Source organism: Dermacentor andersoni, chromosome 1, assembly GCF_023375885.2.
Source record: "Dermacentor andersoni chromosome 1, qqDerAnde1_hic_scaffold, whole genome shotgun sequence".
NCBI lineage: Eukaryota > Metazoa > Arthropoda > Arachnida > Ixodida > Ixodidae > Dermacentor > Dermacentor andersoni.
Genome location: NC_092814.1, coordinates 195307337 through 195331796, shown reverse-complemented (window position 1 = coordinate 195331796; position 24460 = coordinate 195307337). Strand labels below are relative to the sequence as shown.

At 49.5% G+C, this 24460-nt stretch overlaps 1 protein-coding gene across 1 annotated transcript in view; it reads left to right on the top strand.

Annotated features, from left to right (window-relative positions):
* LOC126546956 (calpain-9-like) overlaps nt 1-24460 on the top strand; it is a 127759-nt gene that overhangs the window by 75139 nt on the left and 28160 nt on the right. Inside the window, exons 2-4 of the mRNA XM_050194684.3 lie at nt 3906-4119; nt 17031-17100; nt 23899-24151. Coding sequence (XP_050050641.3) covers nt 3943-4119; nt 17031-17100; nt 23899-24151 — 500 coding nt within the window. The 5' untranslated portion in view covers nt 3906-3942. The remainder of the gene's footprint in view (nt 1-3905; nt 4120-17030; nt 17101-23898; nt 24152-24460) is intronic.

Here is a 24460-nt window from a genome sequence, read left to right as displayed (position 1 = left end):
CGGTAAGCCGCCGCCGCCATTTCGTGCACGTTGGTTGGCTGCGGTGACGTATACCGAGCCCGAGCTCGGCGGGACCGTTATTACACGCGGGCTGGCGGGAAAAGTGCCGCGCTCTCGCTGCTGCGGCCTAGTGCGTCGCGAGCCGGCAATTAGGCCCGCTTTTTGGGCAGGCCAAACAAACGGGCCGTTCGGCCAGTGGGGCTCTCGCGCGCGATACACCGGCGGCAGGGGGGGCCAAGGTTCTCCCCCCGGTGCCCCTTGCGGATGAATCGCATAGTGCGTGGGTCTTGCAGCGACGCGATGAGCGCGATGACGAAGGATGCGTGCGGCGCGGGCACACGCACGTGCCGCGGTGCGCGAGCTGAACGCCGCTCCGCTCGATCGGCCAAGACAGCGCGCGTCATCGCTGCAGCCCAGGAACAACGATGGCTCAGAGGTGGGCGGAAGAGAAAATGATTGCCCGCGCCCCGATCTCCGTTGTCAGTCACGCTGGCCTTGGGAGGGTTCGAGCGAGCGCTCGAGAAACAGCCCATCAAAATGTCGGTGCAGCCGCGCGCGGCACGTGTAATCCGCCTCGCGTGCAAAGCCAGTCAATAAGTTGTCGTTCGCCGGTGTTTATCTTATAACGCGTGGAATAGCGGCACGCTGAAAGATTGCCTGCGCCGTGAGGCACGCGCTGTAGCCGCGCGACTTTCGCGTGCAGACTGGAACGGCGACATTTAGCCCCGCGGCCCGTGCCTTTGTTTTCGAGTAATGCGGGCAAGGCGACGCGTGATGAAGCCGCGACAGGACAGACGGGCTTTGACGCAGAGCAACCTTGAGGCGTGAACACGGGTTCACGGAAGGGACAGCTGTCTCGTTTCCGTCAAAATCTTGGGGCGGTTGCTCCACAGTACAACTATGTGTATTGGCGAAACAGTCTGCTGTGTGCGAATTCTATACGGAGCAGGCTTTTGCAGACTGATGCCTTGTTCATTATGCTGACAAAAGTTCGGCGAGATAAATTAGACGGCTTCTCCTTTTATTTAATCACCGTTTTCATCGTTTCTTGCGTAGCATGAGAATGATGGGCTTACATATATACTCCATCTGGCTAACTCCGTGCAGTGCAGGGAAAGCAATGGGTGGCGCCAACCCTTCAAAAACGAGGACCGCAAGAACCTGGCTCCCCCATTGTACGCCTGTGATTGTCCTCCACGTGACGTTGACTGAATGGAAGCATCACGGAAGGATCAGTAGCTCAGAATGGCCGACCCTTCCTCCCTTCTCTGCAGCGCGCTGCTGGCTCTCGTTACTGATTGACTGACAGGATCCCCTTTAGCATTCGCTTCATTGCATGTATTTGGTGAGACGTAGTATATGTCTGTAAAGTCGTTCATAGCATATAAGGAGAGCGAGAGATAAACGGGGTGGGAAACGCAGCTAGGGAAGTTAACTTGAGAAGATTCTGGTTTGCTATCCGGCACCGGGGGAAGGGTAAGGGGAAATGAAAGACAGAAAGAAGAGCGGATAAAAAGCAAAGACAAAAAAAAAAAATAGAGGAGGTTGGGAACATCCGTGAGAACTAGAGTCTCTCTAATAGGCCACTCGAACGCAAAAATTTCAAGAGTGCCTTGACTGCCTTCTGGTGTGACGACTGTACAGTTCGGCGTTCCAGGATGGTCTCGTTCGTAATCCTATAGTTTCTCCGGATACGCTATATAGCTTAATCTTCCAAGAACAGCCCACCTCCGCTCGCACCATGCGCGCATGCAACCTTGTTCTAGAAAGAGGCGAAATGAGAACGTGAGCATCTGTTATTTCCCTGTCGGCTTCATTAATCATCGCAGTGCCTCCGCGGCGAGCGCCCACACTTTTTGGCCTTAAACTTTCACTCTGCCTAGCAAGCAATACCACGCCTTACACGGGCACATGTATGACAAGCGTGTCCGCGAGCCCGTGTGGACCTGGCTGCGGCAGCCGCTTTTTTAGAAATGATCTTTAAAGATATTTGTCTAGAAAGCAGCGTTTCCAGAGCGAAGCCACAGTAAAGCAGGACTCACTCACTCACTCACTCACTCACTCACTCACTCACTCACTCACTCACTCACTCACTCACTCACTCACTCACTCACTCACTCACTCACTCACTCACTCACTCACTCACTTCTCATCGATGAGAGGCTAAGAATGACGGGCGACATGAGGAAAGGGGTTTGGCGTCATTTCCATACGTTACACCACAATTATAAGAAAAAAAAAGAAGAAAACCTTGCGCGCACTTCCTACGACAGCGCATCGGGATTCGGCATCCTTCGCAGATAAAGGCGAACGCATGCAAAGCGATTCTTTTCGGGTCGTCTGCCGGCGGAGGAAACACCTCTACGGCGGAGATGCCTGTAGGGGTGCGCTTCCGCTGTCATGCCTCCCACATGTCTTCAATGGGGTTGCGAGTAGCATCGCAGGCTCCTCCTGCCCACGCATGTTTGTCTCGCGTCGCACGCGATCGGGGCGAGCGGCAGCTGTGGCGTCCGCCGCCCACAGCGTCGTGCGGGCTCACGGCGCGCGAGGGCATCGCGGCGCACCCCCTCTCCTGACCTTGTCAGGGCGTCAGGCTGTGACTGCGTTATTCCGCCAGTTCCAGCAGATAAGGCGACTGAACTAAATCCTGCCCTTTGCACGCGTGCCCCGCATGGCAGGCGTAACTAAAATGTGCGTTAGCAAAAGTGACCAACTAGTAAAATGTGAAGACAGCGCCGTAGCGATCAAGCGCCATTCTTGTTTTCTTCACCAACTCGTTGTTCACATTCTCGCGAATTTTAGTAGTTGCGTGATAGATGACCAAATATATATAATGCAGTATAAGGGAATTATTAAGTAGTTTGTTCATTATCAACATTAGGGTAATGAATTCTGGGATATTACGTGCCGAAAGCACGATTTGATTATGAGACACGCAGTAGTTGGGGACTCCGGATTAATTTTTACCATCAGGGAAACTTTAACGGGGCCCCAATGCACGGGACCACGGGCGTTTTTGCATTTCGCCCCCATCGAAATGCGGCCGCCGCGATTTGATCCCGCGACCTCGTGCTTAGCAGCGTAACACCATAGCCGCTAAGCCACCACGGCGGCTAACATTAGGGTGCCCGTTAAGATTTTGGCACAGAAGTGTTGAAGTATGTTTATCTGAGCGTTCTTACTGCACGCTCCACACAGCCTCTATATAAATATATGTGTGTGTGAAGATACAACTACGGCTATACAATGAACGCTCGGGAAGTTGTAACTGTAAGCAGAAGCTTGAGAAGTACCAATGGTAGCGATTTTGCTTGCAACACGTCTGTTCTACGACGCTGGCCTGAACATTATTTAACTACCTCGCGGAGGAGTGCCTGAACGGTTTTGATCGCGCTGTGCGGGCTTTCTTGGAAACATGTTGAGAACGCCATCCGGACTAGATTGTCTTTACGAACAGGTACCGGCCAATAGTGAGAGCGAAAATAATAAGGCAGGCGCTCGGACCAATGCTACGCGCGCAAAAAAAAAAAAAAGTGAATTTCGCGCTTATAGTTTCCGCAGAGCTTCGAATTGTGTGAGCAGCTAATCTCTATATATCGTACCCGTCGCCATGCGGGAACTATTCAGATCACCGACCTACAGATCCAGAACAACGTAGAGTTGTGTGAGTTAATGTTGTAAGTACATGGCGGAAAACAGCCGCGAGGAGAAAAAAAAAAAAAACAATCACAGAGAAGCTCGACAGACGGCAATCGCTCCTGCGTCTGTCGCCGTGTGCCCGTCCGCTCGCTCTGTTTTCGATCGTGCACAGGTGTAGTGTTGCAGCACCGGGTCTGTTTGCGTGCATGCGTGCATGCGTACGCGACGGAAGCGCTCCCCCGTCAGTGGTATCTTGTCTCGCGCAGCCAGCGCGGACCGCCGGCCGGCCGCGTGAGCAGCGCCATGGGCGTGTCCGAGGGCGGCCTGGCCAACGGCCACGGGCCGGGCTACTCCTACCTCAAGCGCCTCTGCCGGGATCGGGGCACGCTCTTCGAGGATCCGGAGTTCCCGCCCTCGAACCGCGCCCTCTCCTCCAAGAACAAGTACGCCAGCGCCCAGGTCGTCTGGATGAGGCCTTACGTAAGTGCACGCACCCGAACTGTGTTTGCTCCAATTGTTTTTTCATCCGCTTTCATTTCCATTAATTTGCCATTTCTTTAATTCAATTAGTACGTACAAGTTCCCCTGTGCTGTCCTTGGTGGCTTTGTTGGCTTATTATCATATATATATATATATATATATATATATATATATATATATATATATAGTACTTAGAGCTTTCTGTTGCTAAGTGCCTGCTACATAAAAGTGTTTTTCCAACCATTAGAGAAGCCCGCGAATGCACGCAAAGCGCCTCGAGCGGCCAGTCTCGCGGCAATATTGCGTGCATTCGCGGGCTGCTTTCACGCTTGGAAAAACACTTATGTAACACGTATTGAGCAACAGGAAGCTGGTTCGGCAGTTTTTCATGTTGCTCTACTATTTTGAAATTGAAACTTTTAATATAATCATAATATTTGAGAAGGTGACTAATTAATTAAGAATAATTATCTAATTAGGCGAAATGCAAAAAAATAATCTGAGCATCTCCAAGCGACGGCAACCAACATTACCTTGGTTCTGTCCAGCTACGTGGCATTTGCATTGTTTTTTTTTTTACCCTCCATAGTGGTCAGCGGCTATGGTCGATCGACCATAGCCTATGCTTGATCAGCTATGCTTGATCGAGCGTGCTTGCTGCGCAGGCGCTGACTGAGGATATATGTACGTGTCTTCTGTGAAAATATAGTAGTGAGTTGCGCTCTGTCCCGTTGCCCTCTCTTATGTGCTGCGTGTTGTTTTTGGCGTATTAAACATAGGTATAATGAATCAATATCAACTTGCTCAGCAAGTTCTATTAAGCGCGAGGTCGCGGTATGAAATCCCGGCCACGGCGGCAGCATTTCGATGGGGGCGTAATGCAAAAGCGCCTGTGTCCCGTGCATTGGGGGCACGTTAAAGATCCCCAGGTGGTCGAAATTTCCGGATTCTCCCACTATGGCGTGCCTCCGAATCAAATCGTGGTTTTGGCATGTAAAACCCCAGAATATAATTTTAATTTGCATATTTTTAAAGTTTGGCTCAAGTTACGTGGGACAGCCGGTATAGTATACCTATGTATGACTATGACCGCGGGATGGGAGGCTACCTGGCTGCGTGCTCGTCTCACTGCAGGCGCACGTGGTATAATGCATGCCGTGCGAATTGCCGCACAGAACGGTGATTGTTCTTGATATTTTTTGTCAAGACAACTTCGAGAATCACGACACGTGTGCCCGTGAAAATACGTACAGCTATTTTATTCCGGCTCTCCCCAATCCGAATATTTTCGCCTTTCGTCATCTGGCGTTTTCATCATCGCAATAATAGGCATAGCACCCAACGAATGAAGATATTTTGTAAAGCCAGTCCGCACAGCGCTAACTACTTTCGAACTTTTCCTTTTTTAATTATGATAAGCTATGTGCGGTGTTGTTGTAGAAGATTCTTTTGAATCTATAGATAGAAACGGTATTTTAGCGAATAGAGCTTCGCGCCTTCCGTGAAGACCCTCTGAAGACAGGCTTATTCTCGTAACAGTATACACCTGGCAAGCGGCAACAAAGCTCCGCCCGGTGACTATATGGAGCATGGCCGTGTTACTAAGACATGCTCATTTACGAATATTTGCCTCTTACAACGCTGTGGGAAGTGTACTTTGTATAGTGTGTCCGACATTGAAGGAAGAGCGCTAAACTTTGCAGGAAGGCGCTATAACAGGCGGAACGCAACTGCGGGCATTATCGAACATATAATGTTCCCTTGAGGTTCACGGAGTGGGAGGCGTGGTGGTTATGGCACTGTCAAATTTTTGAGACGATACTGGCCGTCTTGGCCATGGTAATGGCGGCAAAAACACATTAAGCTGAGCCGTAATTTTGTAGTGCTGCCTTAATTTCGCTCGATTCTAAACCAGTTTTGTCATTCACCGGTCACAGCCGGCTGATCCCATTGATAACGCGGGCGGAACGTCGTTCTGACCACTGACGAAGTGCGAAAAGGAATAGCATGGGAAAAGGCATCGCGTCCTTGGTTTCACACGACGGGCCAGATCGCTGATTCAGTCCGCAGACGGGGCTTGACCTGGCTCAGCTGCAACGTATCGCGTCGGCAGCCCATCTGCGGCGTCCTTGTGTACGGCGTGAATCGGCTGCACTGAGTTACGTCATGATCACATGCGGAATTCAGTCCGTCGTGCGAACGCAGCTTTATGGAGTTCCGGTGAAGCAAACGGCGGCAAAAACTTATGCAGGTTCTGTAAAACCATCTCCGTATCCGCAACAGAACAAAGTCCTCCGTTTACGTAGTCGAGAACGGGGTTTGTACATCGACATTACCGCAGCCCCTGTTTTACTATTTTAGAGCGCAGCTCTTAGGCGCCAGTTGCTGCGTTGAGCGTCGGCCTGCCTCGGCGTCGTACCCCGTAACCGAGCGAACGAGCACAGCGAAAGATGAACGAGCGAACGCGGAGCGCAGCGGGGGATGAAAGGCGGCGATAGCGAAGAGAGCGCGAAGAGGAAAGCGGAGGAGGATGTTACAGTGAAAGCATGAGGCGGAAAGCGGAGGGGGAGAGTACGGTGAAAGGGGGAGGAGGAAAGCACAGTGCCGCACAATACTACGAGATGGCGCCATAGTATTTGTAATCTGATTGTATGCGCGACGCAAATTGTGTAGTATAGACTCGACCGATTCTTTAACAGTACCGCGCGAGCGTCGATTGGCCGGCCAGTCAGCGCCTTCTAACAGCGCGAAGCGACGAGATCAGAAAGAGTAGCGCATGCGCACAAAGTTCACTCGAAGCGCAAGTTTCGTCTGTTAGGCTCTTCCCACAGGCATGACACCATTCCTGTTGCGATTAACTCAATGGAAGCTTCCCTACTTATCGGATACAGCAAGTGCGCGTGAACCCAGACGCGTCTTTTTTTATGATAAATGCCGCTGTAGTGCACATGCGCCGTTAGACAAAGAAGAAAGCGCACAGCTGCATTGCAGCTTTGCACGTTTTATTATTTTCATGTGCATGCGCACTAGAGTAGCAGACGCTAAGAAAAATAAAGAAAACAGAAACCAGGGGCACACGCTCCTGCTATCTCCAAAGGCTGGAAGCTTGCGCCAAACTAATCGTGCCAGGGGCTGTGTCGTACTGGTCGTAGTGGTATATGAAGAGCCTAGCAGACGAAACTTGCGCATCGAGTGAACTTGGTGCACTTGCGCTACTGTTGCTAACCTCGTCGCTTCGCGCCGTTGAAGGCGCTGGCAGGTTGGCAAGCCTAGTGTCCCTGTATAACAATCGCGCGGTACTGTCGGTTAATTGTACTTTCTGGAAGCCACGCAGGCATTAACGATTACATTGGAACCTTCAACGAGTCATGTATAAAAGCCGACACGCTTGACCCGCATATAAGATTTTCGACGATCGCCGACTCCGCTCTCCGCTATTGTTGGGCTTGAGTGTTACCTGTTTTGCTGGTGTTGGAATCGCACCGCTGGCACGAGTTGATGGGGTCTCGGTGCTGACGCCCGTTATTGCCAATGGGTCGCAAGCCCCAAGGGTAGCGTTGGCCTGGCGGCCTGGGGCACTGGAAGCATCCGAAGGTCCCGGCAAAGCAAGAGAAGACTGGTAACAGAACAACTGGTTTATTCTAACATAGCAAAAGAGCGGCCGGTCAGGTCGACCGGAGTGGAGAGACGGGAGAGCACGTAACTCAACAGTACAAATCGGAGCCTCTCCTCTGGCGTCCGGGGGCAGCTGCTCTTATACCCTCGGCGTCGCGGTCCAAAAGGGAAGGAGGGAAGGTCACGGGATGAAGGTCACGGGACGGCGCAGCAGGGGCCCACGACGGCGCGAGCGGTTGAGCCGAGAGACCTCCAGGCCCCTCATTCGGGGAACTCCGCTCCCCGGCTGCCGCGCTTTGACAAGCGAGGGCACACACACACACACGCACACACGAAGACACGTGGCACTGAAACACGCCTGGACACGCTTGGCGGGTAGGCGTCGCGGCGGCGTCGGACGGGCCAAAATGTCCGCCGCTTTGAACAAAGCCCCGGCGTCCGTTGCATCCGCGCCGGCATTACCGCGCGTTGTAGGCGAAACGTAACAGACCGCCCCGCCGGGGGAAGGAGATCCCGATGGTCAGGGGACTGCATCCGCTGTCCGGAGGGATGTCGCTCGATGATGCTCATAACCGTAGTCGGGCGTCCTTTGGCGTTTCTTGAGCGCAGCGCACAGAGAAGGCCTCGTTCTCACGTTCAGGTGCACACAGGACACTGCAAAGTGACTTCGGGAGAGTTGACATTTTTGTTCTCGTTTCCGGCAAGCGTTAGAACTACGCCGAAAGTCAACCGCTCAGTCAGCAAGCACGGCACAACCCTCACTAAGCCCTGCCAGGCTCTTTCCCCTTTTATACTGCTGCCTAGTTCCTTACAGTAGTTTAGCAGCACTCAGAACGCGTCCACAAATCGGAAAAATTGCACTAAAAAGCACATCATCACTTTGAAACACTACACAAAAGCAATAGGTTAAAAATCCTGCCTCAGGAAGAAAAACATCAGTAACAAGCAATTTTGAGGCTGATTCCCACGTTAGGGGCTTCGACTTAAGCCATCGGCGTTACCGTTGAGACTCCCCTTTTTGTAACGCACCTCAAAGGAATATTGTTGCAAAGCGAGGCTCCAGCGCAGGAGGCGGCCATTTTTGGGAGAGATGGTCTGCAGCCATTGGAGAGGGCAGTGATCCGTTTCAATGATAAACCTCGAGCCGGCTAGGTAACATGACAATTTCTGAACGGCCCACACGATACACGCACACTCTTTCTCGGTGGCGCTATACGCCTGCTCACGACTGGTCAGCTTACGACTAGCATACAGGACGGGGTGTTCTACTTCTCCATTTTCCCGTTGGCACAGTACAACGCCCATGCCTCGCTCACTAGCATCACACTGAACAACGAACCCTTTTGTGTAGTCGGGCGATCGTAGCACAGGCTGGCTTGTTAGGGCGCTCTTTAGGGCGCTAAAAGCTCTTTCCTTCGTCTCATCCCAGACGACTGTTTGCGGCTCTGTCTTTCTTAGAGCATCCGTCAAGGGAGCCGCGATATCCGAGTACCTGGGGATGTACCTCTGATAGTAGCCGGCGACACCTAAGAACGACCGAATATCGGTCTTCGTGCGCGGTTGCGGGAAGTCTCGCACAGCGGCCACTTTTATTTCAGAGGGGCGGCGACGACCCCGACCAATCACGTGTCCGAGGTAGACAACCTCGGCCTGTGCTAACTGGCACTTGGGAGCCTTGACTGTCAAGCCCGCATCGCGCAGGCGGGTTAGCACTGCCCGCAAGTGCGCCATATGCTCAGGCCAGGATGCGGAGAATATCGCTACGTCGTCTAGATACGGTAAAGCGAATTCTTGCTGTCCCCGCAACACTTTATCCATGAGGCTTGAAAAGCAGTATGGCGCGTTCTTCAACCCAAAACTCAAAACTTTAGGACGGAATGTCCCCATTGGTGAAATGAACGCCGCATACCTACTAGCCTCTTCTGTAAGTGGAACCTGCCAATAACCCCTGACAAGATCTAGGGTGGAAATAAACTGAGCGCTACTCACTCTCTCAAGGCGCTCCTCGATGTTAGGGATCGGATAAATTTGATCCTTAGTGATGGAATTAAGCCTGCGGTAGTCGACGCAAGGACGAGGTTCCTTGCCCGGTACCTCAACTAAAATCAAAGGGGAGGTATAATCACTCTCACCCGCTTCAATAACACCGAGCTGTAGCATTTTCTTTACCTCAGCCTCCATAATATCGCTCTGGCGGGGTGACACCCGGTACGCCTTGGATCGTACTGGCTCTGGGGAGGTAAGTTCTATGTCATGAGTAAGGACAGAAGTCCTACCAGGCCTCTCAGAGAACAGACCATGAAACTCTTGTAAGAGCTGGTGTAGTTCGGTTTTCTGCTCAGGCGACAGCGATGCTTTACTTATTAAGTCACTAATGACTTGATCGGTGTCTTTCCTGTTCGTCACTGAGCCTAGTCCCGGAAGCTCGACCGGAAGCTCTTCGGGCACGTTTACCATCATGCACACCACTGCTTCCCGTTGCTTATAGGGTTTGAGCAGATTACAGTGGTAAACTTGCTGTGCTTTCCGCTTTCCTGGCAGACTCACCACGTAGTTAACGTCCGACAGTTTTTGAACAATCCGTGCTGGGCCCTCCCACTGCACGTCGAGTTTGTTCTTTAGCGATGTGCGCAATATCATGACCTCATCGCCCACCTCAAAACGACGGGCCCTGGCTGTCCGGTCATAATAAACCTTGGCCCTCTGCTGGGCCTCTGCCATTGCTTCACCTGACAACTCCTGTGCCCTTCTTAAGCGTTCGAGGAGCTTAAGCACGTACTCTACCACGACTGGGTCGTCGCCCCTGCCTTCCCATGATTCTCGAAGCATGCGAAGCGGAGATCGCAGCGAGCGACCGTACACCAGCTCAGCTGGCGAGAACCCCGTAGCCGCATGCGGCGCGGTTCTTAAAGCAAACATCACTCCAGGCAGACACAGCTCCCAGTCAGTTTGATGTTCAAAACACAATGCTCTCAACACGCGCTTCATGACGGAGTGGAGCTTCTCAACGGAATTCGACTGGGGGTGGTGCACTGAGCTGTGTAACAGCCTTACCCCGCACCTTTCGAGAAAGGCTGTCGTCAAAGCGCTAGTAAACACTGTACCCTGATCTGACTGGATTTCTGCAGGAAAACCAACTCGCGCAAATATGGACAGTAGTGCATTGACTATCTCAACTGAGCTGAGTTCTTTAAGCGGCACTGCTTCAGGGAACTTTGTCGCTGGGCAGATCACAGTCAAAATGTGTCGGTACCCCGTGGCTGTTACCGGCAGAGGTCCCACTGTATCAATAACGAGCCGTCTAAAAGGCTCCGTAATGATAGGTACCAACTTCAACGGCGCCCTCGATTTGTCCCCTGGCTTGCCCACCCGCTGACAGGTGTCGCATGTCTTCACAAAGTGGTCTGCGTCCCGAAAACACCCTGGCCAATAGTACTCCTGCAAGAGACGGCCCTTAGTTTTCTTAACTCCTAGGTGTCCGGACCACGAACCCCCATGCGACAAGCGCAACAGATCCTGACGATAGCATTGAGGCACGATCAGCTGATCGAACTCCACTCCTCTGCGGTCTAGATACTTCCGGTACAGGACCCCACCTCTTTCCACAAAGCGAGCAGTTTTCTTGGCGATACCTTCCTTGATAATGCAGCGTATGTTTTCTAGGCTGCCATCCTTCTTTTGCTCGGCTATCAAAGCCGAGCGGCTGACTTTTAGCAACCTGTTAAGTCCGTCTGACGTAGGCGCGATGAGCAAATCTGGAGACAGCTCTTCTAACTTTCCCGTGTCGGGAATTTCCTCTCCAGTATCTGCTGCCTTTAACGCTACAGGCTCAATTTTATTCTGTTCGGGCGTGCTCTGAATACCAGCTTGCTGCGCCTCTGACCCTTTCTCATCGTTCAACAACGTCGGCCCCGCAACTACCGCCTTTGCAGCGAGCTCCCGAACCTTCGATCTGGTTAAGGCCTGAACGCTAGCCTCACCAAACAAAAGCCCCTTCTCGCGCAGGAGGTGATCGGACCTGTTCGAAAATAGGTACGGGTACTGGGGGGGCAGCATAGATGACACTGCGGCCTCCGTCTCAAGTGCTCCGAAAGGTCCTTCAATAAGCACTTTTGCTACTGGCAGACACACGCTATGAGCTTCCACTGCTTGCTTGATCCATGCGCACTCGCCCGTGAACATATCGGGTTCTACGTAAGAGGGGTGAACGACATCCATCGTAGCTGCGGAATCGCGAAGCACTCGGCACTCTTTCCCGTTCACGAGGAGGTCTCGCATGTAAGGCTCGAGAAGCTTCATGTTCTCGTCAGTGCTGCATATAGACAAAAACACGACTTGTGTTTTTGTTTCTGGACACTGCGCCGAAAAGTGACCCGGCTTCTGGCACGTATAACAAACGCGCGCTTGCCTCATCTCGAACCGCTTTCTGCGTTCGGCTTCGGTTGTCGCCGTCTCCTTACGTTCGGTCGGACTGCTTTCACTCGCATCCGCACTACGTGTGTCCCCCTTTGCTCTCATGGGCGTGAACTTTGGCCTCTCAAACTTGGAGCCAAATTCACCCTTTTGACCGTCCTTAGCTCCACGAGCCCGACGCGTCACAAACTCCTCGGCTAACTCAGCGGCTCTAGCCACCGTACTAACGTCTGGCCTATCCAAGACCCAGTACCGCACGTTCTCAGGTAACCGACTATAAAACTGTTCTAGCCCGAAACACTGCAGAACTTTCTCGTGGTCACCAAACGCTTTCTCTTCTTTGAGCCACTCCTGCATGTTTGACATAAGCCTGTACGCAAACTCTGTATATGACTCACTTCTGCCTTTCTCATTTTCCCGGAACTTCCGACGGAACGCCTCCGCTGACAGCCGGTACTTTTTTAGCAGACTCGATTTCACTTTGTCGAAATCCTCTGCCTCCTCTCTCTCCAAGCGAGCGACTACGTCGGCCGCCTCGCCGGGTAGCAAAGTGAGCAAGCGCTGTGGCCACGTTTCCCGAGAGAACCCCTGCTTCTCGCACGTTCGCTCAAAGTTAACCAGGAACAAACCAATGTCCTCTCCAAGCTTAAACGGCCGCATCAGGTCAGTCATTTTGAACAATACTCGTTCTCCTGCACCGTGTGCCTGACTTCCATTACGAGCGCGTTCCATCTCTAACTCGAGACGCTTCATTTCCAAAGCGTGTTGACGGTCGCGCTCTTCTTTTTCTTTCTCTTTTTGTTCTTTAAGTTCGCGCTCATCTTTCTCTTTCTGTTCTTTACGTTCGCGCTCATCTTTCTCTTTCTGTTCTTTAAGTTCGCGCTCCTGTTTCTCTTTCTGTTCTTTAAGTTCACGCTCCTGTCTTTTTGCCGTCTCCCTCTCCTCAATGGTCTCAAGGCATTCCGACAGCTCGTCATCCTCAGCTTCTAACTCAAGAATAGCCCTTAGCAGTTCTGGTTTTCTGAGTTTGTCTGAGACATCCAGACCCAACTCTCTCGCAAGCTCCAACAATTTCGGTTTGCGCAACGACTTCAAATCCATGGCTGCTCTGAATGCTGCTTTCTCTACTGCCTACTATTGTCTTGCCGCAAACTAACCCGGTAGCAACGACAACCACAATTACCAGCTCTGTTTCTAACACTAACAAAAGCCTGGCAAAACTCAGAAGAAGAAAGTCCCGCACTCACCAAACCTTGCAGCCAAGACTTCAGCGCAGTCGTTCCGCTGCAGGCAACCAGTCATCACACAGGGCTCGTTGCACTGCTCCCGGATGGTCGTTGAGCTGCTCAGCATACAGTCAACCGCATCTCTTCGCTGCTGGCCTCCGTTGTCGCGATCTCACCGCTGGCAACCAGATGTTGGAATCGCACCGCTGGCACGAGTTGATGGGGTCTCGGTGCTGACGCCCGTTATTGCCAATGGGTCGCAAGCCCCAAGGGTAGCGTTGGCCTGGCGGCCTGGGGCACTGGAAGCATCCGAAGGTCCCGGCAAAGCAAGAGAAGACTGGTAACAGAACAACTGGTTTATTCTAACATAGCAAAAGAGCGGCCGGTCAGGTCGACCGGAGTGGAGAGACGGGAGAGCACGTAACTCAACAGTACAAATCGGAGCCTCTCCTCTGGCGTCCGGGGGCAGCTGCTCTTATACCCTCGGCGTCGCGGTCCAAAAGGGAAGGAGGGAAGGTCACGGGATGAAGGTCACGGGACGGCGCAGCAGGGGCCCACGACGGCGCGAGCGGTTGAGCCGAGAGACCTCCAGGCCCCTCATTCGGGGAACTCCGCTCCCCGGCTGCCGCGCTTTGACAAGCGAGGGCACACACACACACACGCACACACGAAGACACGTGGCACTGAAACACGCCTGGACACGCTTGGCGGGTAGGCGTCGCGGCGGCGTCGGACGGGCCAAAATGTCCGCCGCTTTGAACAAAGCCCCGGCGTCCGTTGCATCCGCGCCGGCATTACCGCGCGTTGTAGGCGAAACGTAACACTGGGCACAACTTCGCCCAATAGTTATACTTGTAACTCACAGTTTCGACGCTGTGTCGTTCTTCACTGCGACTACCACGTGACAGTCGGTCGAAGTGATAGCCGAGTGCTTTTAACAACGGCAGAACAAACCACCTGACAATATATCATAATACAAAATACTGTCAGCCAGTTCTTTCAGAACAGTGAGCGACGAAACCAGTGGAAGGGCTTCGTCTGCTGCAGCTGCTAAACTAGCTGCCCGATCAGAGGCTAAGCGCCGTCGCCGAGAGCACCCTGTCGTTCAGAAACAAATTCTTTGCCACAATATATCGCGAATTCAGAACACCTAAACAGCTGCGCTCAAAATTCGCATTAGGGAGTATCGTAATCGTCGGTGAATTTTTTTATATTTTCTCTCGCTACTCTGCTGATTTTGGCTTTCAATCGCGCCGATTCTTGGAAGCGTTTTAGTGCTAAATTGACCTTCCGCCAAACATCAGTGTATGCGATGGATATGTTATACTACATGCACACGGTAAAAACGGAATAGTCGGTCTCCAGTGGCGCAATTGGTCAGCGCACGGTACTTATATGACAGTGTTCCTGAGCAAAAACAAAACAAAATATATATTGTTCGACGACGGTATAATAATTTACACTAATACCTCGAACCCTGCCCCCGCGCCGCTTCTACCACCCCCTTTAATCTACCTCTCTCTTTATCGGCAGTGATGCTGGTACTGCGGATTATAGGTCCAGCTTCTTATTCTTTTCAATGTTTCGTGGCGCATGCTGTTTTTCAGCGAGCCTGATTTATGTTCGGCGATGGCGATACATATCTATGCGCGAATAGTATAGGCGCATCGATTGTCGAGATTCAGGTCGTACCTCGCGGTGGTGCTCCGTAGCGAATGCTTGGCGAGGCAGTCCGAGTGTCCGAAGGATTTAACTACTAGCAATGGCCATCCACAAACGATGCTCCTTTTCGACGTGCGTTGCTAACTCGGCCATTTTTAAAGCCTTCCATGTTGCTTCTCTGAACGCTCAGACCAGGCGTGGCACGCAACGCTTGCTTTGTTTCTCACGCTCCAGCAGTCGCGCTGTAACGACAAATCTCCAGCAATGTCACTGCGTCCGTGGGAAGACGCGTGGTGCAGTACTTCCTGCTTGGGCCTTATGAAGAGAGAGAAGGAGGATTAAAAGTACGATTTATCAGCGACTGGTAACGTGATTCGACTGCATAAAACCGCGCCTGAGCCGAAAAAATGTAGGGCAAGGAGGTATTCATGCAACAGTACGAACAACGTCACCATTCTTTTTATTGTAATAAATTTTATAGCGACAGCTATTAATGGCGCTTTCCAGCTCCACTGATGGCGTCACCGTATAGGACGCTGTCGTATGTCGTAGCAGTAGTATCACCTCGGCAATGACTGTGGTATCGCCATGACGACAACAAACACTTATATCGAAAAAATTCCACACCTCAACCATTTTCGAACGTCTAAGCTTCCCTTCCAAACCCTTCTAAGTACTGACGCTTCGACTGGATGTGCCACCAAAATCTTCTTTTCCATCACAAAATGTATTATACAGTCAGATATACGTGTGTGAAGTGTATCCATAGCAGCCAAAGCAGCCACATAGTAGCTTTCTTCTTTATTTTTCAAGAAAAATACATATGTATAGGTATAGGCGCAGCTTTGGCATGCAATTTGTATGCATTCTTTCATTTTACAGTTATCTACATTTCTGATGGCGTATTCAAATGCCACTGATGTATTGCTGTTCCTGCTATCAAGCAACATGTGTCTGAGCCCCCTGTCAAGCTATTCTCGCAGCTTTATATCCGGACTCCTCTTCTCAAATGAGATAAATTTGAATTTGAACATTCTCCCCTCATCGGGCAATAGCATTCAAAGCTAAAAATTAAATGGAGGTGAGCACGAACACCTTCTCAACAACGTCTATACCAGTTCGGTCGGAAGTCGTTCTGCCTCCCAACAAGCTCTTCAGGCACATATTGATTAAGTGCAGTTTTGAAGAACGAATCGATTCGATGTTCCGGTGTAACAATGTGCAAAGATATCTGTGACATTTCAAATGACGTGTCGTCGCTATTAGTTGTCATTACTTTACCATAGGGCGTGAGGATTAAGACAAAGGTTTCTCCGAATTTTCCTGAAGGACATTCCAAAGCTAAAGTCACTAATAAACCACCGAACACTGTTTTATTAGCTGTGCCACCAGGACATGAACTAATTTCAAGCGCGACAAGCGCATGATGGAGCACGAGGCAGCACTTGCTGTGTGCACTACGGTGCACGAGGCTTACATGCACCGTCACGAACGTGAAACATTAAATAAAGATTGTATGTAGTTAATAAAAGGCAGCGGCACAAAACGAAACCTCGCACAGGCCATCCCTCCTGTTGTTGCGCCCCCAAGGATGAAACGGGAAAAAAGAAGTAATGCAAGGAGGAGGAAGCACAAGCCAAATTTAGGACCTCCAGTTCCCTTTTCAGCTGCTTTCGATTGTTCTCAGAAATATATCTGTTGTTTACTATTAAGTTGGCGGGAAGGTGAAGCCATACCATGTTGGTTTTCACGGCGAACCCTGGCCAATCACTCCTCTAGGGTACGTGCCAAATTTCTCAAACAACAGCCGCAACAACAAAATTATTATGTGCTAGTTATGATGTCACTACTTCTAACTTAAGACGAAGCTACCACTGCAAACATTTGCATCACGGTATTTTTTCGCTGCGCTTCATGCACTACAAGAACTGCTCATTTCATGTGCCTGCGAAGCCTCAGCCACGCTGTTTCACTGTCATATTTTTTTCCCGCAGGAAATATGTGCCAGACCAAAGTTTATCTCTGAAGGCTCGTCGCGGTTTGATGTCGAGCAAGGAGAACTGGGTAAGTTATCGTGATCTAGCTGCCCGCTTAGTCTTCATTTTCGGCTTTTCGCATCATTTTTGGGTAAGCTGGTAATCACCGGCTTGACCTGTCTGCATTTAAAAGCATCTAGCCAAGCCATTTGGCTGAATCGACATTCGTACTCCACTCGGTGCAGGCTGGCTGTCTCAGTCCATCTCCCCAGCGCTTAGAGGAGCCCGACAGGCAGATTTCCAGATTATCCCGCTTCTGTGAAGTTAAGCTAAACACCCTATGTGTTTACGAGATTAGAAAAAAAAAAGTATTTCTTCAGACAAAAGGGAATGTAACGGTGACTCCTACGTGTGCACGTAACTGAGCAAACTTTTTACCCCGCTCCGTGTTACCCTGCCTCGTCATGCGATTGTCAATATTTCAAACAAAGAGAATATATATATATATATATATATATATATATATATATATATATATATATATATATATATCGAGACGGCTTGTCGGATGGAATTTTGCCGATATATGTAGGACCGGCGTAAACGTTGGCCGTTCGAGCTGAGCGAGCGTTGTGTCATGCTGTGTCAGCCCTTTTGCAGATGGTGCACCTACTTCGCCTCGGTTCACACGAATGGTACATGTAGGCAGTTTCTAGCAGCTCTTTGCCACGTTCAGGGCGACCGCAAACTGGCCCTCGTAATAGCGGGCAGTTACTGCAGGGTCACACAATGGGAGGAGTCAGTTGTCCTTGGTGGCATCTCTTTGCACTCAACGAGAGCGGGGACGCTGTTCCGTGCGGACACGCCTGGGGAAAGCAAAGCCTATGTCGTACTCATTGAATAGCGGCACCTCGCCGCGTGATCTCTTTAAGAGCCCTTCGAGCGCGTGGAAAAAAGTTCAGTTCGTCAATTCCACTGAACGAGCTATAGCGTGCTGCGCTGAGAAGCGATGGTCGAGGTGCCCGGTAGCGGAAAGAGCGAAATTGGGTTGCCGCTAAGGTCACTCGCAGAAGGCCAGGAGTACAAAACGATAAACTTCCGCGATATGTAACTTAAGAAAGGAGAAATGCGTCGACTGGCCGGCAAGAGTGCGCGAACAAAGGCTCGGGTTGTGGATAGGAAAAGAGAGAGATAGTAGGCGTGTGCTAGTGGGCGACTTACGGCGCCGCGTGGCTTCTCTCAATGGCCTCCCCCTCCGCTGTTCTGTTTACATTCATCCGCCAGAAATCTAGCTATGTTGACCCCCGCGCGAGAATCACAGCGTCGTTCGCCTCCGCCGACGCAGATCCAGGCAGGTCGATCAGGTTCTGGGAGGAGAGGGAGAATAACGGGCGAAGCGTGCTCGATTCGTTCCTTCCTTTCAGAAGCAAGGGGCATGTAAGCGACCGTACTTGATCTTCTTGCGTTACACAAGCACAAACACACACACACACACACAAAAAAAAAAAAGAAGAAAGAAGGGGAAAGAACAAAAATAAAAATGCAACGATGAGAATAACAGGAGTGATCGGTCACTCCGAAAACGAAAGAATTAGCGGGGGTGTCGAGCGAGCAGCTTGCTATTTTATCATGGCAGCTGTGTTTTATTTATTTATCTTGTTTATTTACAGTACCCGTAAAGACCCCACAGGGGTATTACATAAGGGGGGGGGGGGACATTATTGCACCCTAACGGACAACACAAAAACAAGAAAAGGCGCAGGCTTATACAGAAGATACAGTGGCACAAAATTCCTCAGAATTTTTGATAGACGCAACGTCTTTCGGCAGTTTATTCGAAATTTTAATAGCTAAAAGCAAAGGAGAAAATTTGAACAAGTTAGTCCTGCAATGGGGTAGGTATAACTTGAATGGATGATCAGTGCGTTGGGAGATGTATGAAGCAGGGCGAATATCTTCTAGTCGGAAAGTACAAGTGGTGTGGTAGAGTTTGAAGAAGTAATGAAGTAAAGAAATGCGCCTTCGTTGCTGAAGTGTTTGAAGATTCAAGGTGTTTCGAAGGTGTGTAATACTGTCGTGTGTGTAGTTGCTTGTTATAAAACGAATCACACGATCCTACAATGATTTCAATGACTGCGTTAAGTATCCCTGATGCGGATTCCACATAATAGAGGGATATTCCAGCTGCGGTCTGACTAGAGTGTTGCACACCAGAAGCTTTGTGTCAGGCGTAGCCATGTAGAGTGTTTTACGTATTAGTCCTAGTGTTTTACTCGCCTTGCTGGCGATGTATTCTATGTGCTGATTCGATGTTAAGTTAGTTGACATGATGACACCCAGGTATTTGAACTGATTTACCGGCTCAATGGCAGCATTTTTGGTATTACAAGAAAATGATAATTTCGAGCGACGTGTAGTGAATGTCATTGCCTTGGTTTTATTAACATTAATCTGCATTAGCCACATGTCACACCATGATGATAATGTAGTCAAATCAGCCTGCAGAAGAAGAGAATCGTTAGGTTCATTAATCTGACGATACATGCTACAGTAATCTGCATAAAGACGAATTTGCGAGGAGATATTATTGGGAAAATCGTTAATGTACAAAAGGAATAATAGTTGGCATAAGACGGACCTCTGGGGAACTCCAGATTAAGAGCCGTAGGTGAAGAAACAATGTTATCAAGTAGGACAGCCTGCGGTCTATCGGTTAAAAAGTTATAAATACAACTTAACATGGTTTCATTAAGATTAAAAGTTTGAAGTTTTACATGTAAGTGGTGATGAGGAACCCGGTCGAATGCTTTAGAAAAATCTATGAACACAGCATCAATCTGGCCTAAAGAGTGAATAACCGAGTGAATATCTCTGATGAGTTCGAAAAGCTGCGTTTCACAGGATTTTCTTTGCTGAAAGCCATGCTGGTTCGGAAAAAGCAAATTGTTATTTAATAAGTGTTGCATGATGTTACTCTAAGGAATGTGCTCAAGGATTTTACACGGCATTGACGTTAATGATACCGGTATGTAGTTACCGCAGTCGTCGCGATTGCCGGATTTGTGGATGGGAATGACGTGCGCGAGTTTCCAGTCATATGGCAGGGTACTGTCATCTATAGATTGCTCAAAAAGCATACGCAGAAAAACGGATGAGTGTGGAGCAGTAATATTTAGTAATTTAGAGCATATACCGTCAGGACCAGGACTCGATTTATTAGGAAGACGGTGTATACGGCTTTTGAAACTTCCGGAGTCACAACCACATTCGGCATGCTAATACACCGAGAATGAGGTAGGATACATGACGGGGGCATGTTCCTTTCAGTATAGTAAACACGCTGGCAAATGACTTATTAAGTTGGTTAGCGGTCTTGACGGGGAAGAGCTGCTGGCCTGCGTCCTTTAAGTTAGGCTGAGCTCTAGACTTTCCAGGGTTAACTATTTTCCAGAAATGCTTGGGATTAGCTTTTAGAATTGGATTAGTTGGAAAACAGTTGAAGCATTTAACTATTGACAATCCTTATGGCATAAAGGATTCTTTCGATGTTGTTTCCTTTCTGGAAGACAACCATTCAGTAGACATTTTTTCTGTCGACGTTGAAGATCTTTACTATTCAATACCGCATGATGAGCTATTTCGCAGTGTGATGACGTGCATCGAAGAAAGTGGCGAGGTAGATTTTCACCATGCGACCGGTTTGTCCTCGGAAAGTTTCATGTCCCTTCTTGAATTTTATTTAAGTGCAACTTTTATCCGGTTCGAAAATAACCTTTTTATCCAGAAAAATGGTGTGTGTATTGGTTCATATGTGGTGCCTGCTCTTTCTAATATTTTTTTTATCATTTGTCGACCGCGCTCTTAAGAGTGCCTTAAACAATGACTCGGTTCAAATTTTTAGATATGTTGACGATTTTCTTGTTGTCATAAAACAGACTAACAACGAATGTTCCGTTACGGTAGCTGACATTTTAACTCTGTTCAATGACAATGGCAAAGGTTTAACTTTCACACATGAGCTATCTAGGGACGGTAAACTCCAGTTTTTAGATTTGCAGCTATCCTTACAAACAAGCCACGCCTGTTGGATGTACTCGCCACGTGCACGTAATTAACTTTTACCTTACGCGTCTGCGCACTCAAAGACTGTAAAACGCGCCATTGCTTTGATGTGTCTAGAATCTTCGTTAATGAAATCTTGTCATCACTCTGCGAACCTGAGTTTCATTGCACAGTTAAATAGGCTGCAGGCTGCTGGTTACCCAAGTGTGGTGGTGACGTCAGTCTCGGAGGTATTGCTTCAGAAACTGAAAGGGAAGCGGCACAAAAGTAACTGTTTTACACAAAAGAAGAGGCCTGAAGTTGTGCCGTATTGCCACAGAGTGGCTCACAATCTAAAGAATTTCGCCACTAGATACCAAATTCCGGTAGTGTTTTCCGCTCTTCAGAAACTGTCAGTGTTGTGCAGCCGTATTTCTAAAACAAGTAAAAAACCAGATTGTGAAAAGAACCACGCGAAGTTTGTAGATTGCAGCGTCGGTGTCGTATATAAGATTCCCTTGTCATGTGGCAAAGTGTATGTAGGGCAGTCAGGCCGCTGTGTTAACGAGCGCCTTAGAGAACATGAGCGATCCATACCAACAGGCACAGGTTCCCATTTGGCTCAGCATTGTAAAATATGCAACTGCAAACCCATGTTTCGTGATACCATGATTTTGAAAAAAAGCCGTGACACCACCGCCCGAGAGTTATTGGAAGCATTCTTCACTCAGTTATTGGGGTCACAGTGCATTAGTGTGCCTTCCTTAACCTTGTACAGTGCTGAATGTGGTTTTCTGGATTCTGTCGCATGAGTGCGCTCTTGTGATCGGATGTTGGTGGCTCCACCACATGGTGCTCACTGCGCATGTTCCTCTAGTTTCAGCTCTCTATAAAGGAGTGACGCAATAAAATGATGTCACTTGAGAGTAGCGCTTTGTCCTGTCGTCTTTCTTGTGTCTGTTGTTTTGCGCTAAACAAAGTATTCAGGAAAAGAAACAAATGATACTCATACGGCGCTTTCTAGGACGACAGAAAGATACAAATGATAATAGACACGGGGATAAAGTTAACGCCGAGCGTGTATCACTTGTTTCTTCTTGTCGTCCTTGTCCGTAACTCGCTGTGTAGGTCTATACTAATGGCACACCAACAGGCCTCAATGGCAGCCTTAACCTAGACGTCATCCATTCCAACTGGCTTTTGCTTGGTACAACTTTATCGGCGCCGTACAGACTAGTAATCTGAAACCACGTCTTTTTTTATTGATACCCAAAGTTCCGGTCGCATAGCTCTCAAGCATTTTGAGTAATCCCTATCAGAAATTTGTCAAATTGTTTCTGAATGAGCTGGAAAGAGAGATACATTAGTTATGGCAGGAAATTTGAGACATCAGCCTTATTCAAGTTCTGACCTGCTACTCGGCATTAGAGAAAAGAGGCGGGAGTAACACGAATGATCTCATCAGCCTAGAAAGCCACACGAGCTCTTCTACAGTACCTGAAGGCGACAGACTTGAGCGCCTAGCTGTACAAGCGCTGGGCATCGTCCAGTGCAGGCGCGTAGCTTGTACTTTTGTTTTATTCCTCTTTCTTTCGCTCCCCCTCCCCACGTAACTAACTGGACGAGAAGTCTAGTTAACCTCCCTGTCTTTCCTTTTCTCTGTCTGGTCTCATGAATTGCGTACAAAAGCACGAAATTGCACATGGCCACGTATCTCCTGCACCACTGATGGCACTAATTCTTCCTGAGAATTTAAGACTACCTATATGTGTAATTCTGTACGGCCGTTTTATCCATATGTATGCTGTTTTACGTACACTAAAATATATACACTGTCAGAGAATCCTTTCAAGGCTGAAATTATACTGTTTTCACCAGTTGCGCAGTTCTTGATTCACACCTAATTTCACGGTGCTCATGTTCTTTGGCCGCAATGAGGAAGAGAGCAATTCCGCATTGAAGCCTACCCTGCCCCCGTAACCGAAAGAGAGAAAAAAAATAAGGGGAGGGTCATCTTTAGTGCCTGTCTCACAATTAGTGCACTCTTAAAAAACAAAGGGAATGTTCGCAACTCAGGAATAGCATATCACTGGAACTGTTAGTGCATGACAGTAAATTCGAAGATTCTTGCACCAACCAGACGACTACTAAAGCAATCCACACACAGACAGCACAGCGCAAGTTCTATCTATGTGTATTCCTTTTGTGGTCGTCTGGTTCGCGCAAGAATCTTATTTACTATTGCTGACAACTCCTTCAACAGAAGCTGTGTGCAATAATTCTGTCTTGAATATTCCCTTTCCCTCTCCCAAGCAGAGTGCGTTCATTCTGGTCATAAGAGGCGTAAGCGGGCAATACAAGTGCTCTGGAGAGAGGATAGAAAAGCAAGAGGAAAGTCAGGGAGGTCAACCAGACGAGCGTCCGGTTTGCTACCCTACACTGGCAGTTAAGGAAAATGGGAATAGAAAGAGGAAAAGAAGGAGCGAGTAGGGGCATGAGCACCGGGCGCACGCGAGTGGATTCACAGAAAGAGTATATACGGTCACTTCTCAGACCGGACCTCCCCTAGTGCGCGAATCGCCTTTTGCGCCATCGACCTGATGTGGCCACGGTTCCAGTATTTTTGACTCAAACAATAACTCTGAAAACTTGTCGTTAGGGCAAGCAGTCACTTCGAAGTTGGCAGCACTGCATAAACGTACCCTGCATGAATCAAACAGGTCTCCGACCACGAGAACATTCTCACGCACCGCGTACTGCTTGGCTTTCCAGCGTCAGAGCCGCGTTCGCAGCCCCTGAGGCAGGCTTCAGAACTTGAACGGTGTTATCCTTGCTGCCGTCGCAGGCGATCGCTGGCTACTGTCGGCCATCTCGTGTCTGACGAGCACGCCCCGGTTCCTGGACCGCGTGGTGCCGTCCGACCAGGGCTTCGGGCCGGGATACTGTGGCTTGTTCCGCTTCCGCTTCTGGCGCTTCGGCGAGTGGCACGAGCTGGTCGTCGACGACCGGCTACCCACGCACCGGGGGCGCCTCTTCTACATGCACTCGGCCGACCCCAGCGAGTTCTGGGCGGCGCTGCTCGAGAAGGCGTACGCCAAGTAAGTCTCGTGCCTTGGCTCTCTCTCGATCACTACCGTCTGATTCCGCAATGATGTGCATGAGAGTCGGAGTTACCGGGTACAGGATCTAAATTCAGCTGCTTCGTTTGCATTAATTCAATTAAATTTTTTGATAAGCAATTAGGAATATACGCAGGAAAAGTTCCCAAATGAAGCACAGCAAACGGAACCTCTTACGTGGGAATTAGACTAAGCACAATATAAAGCAAACCTGAGAAGTAATATGATAATTAAATAAACAGACTATCGAACAGAAATTAGCAGATAAGTGAATAAATTTGCATGCAG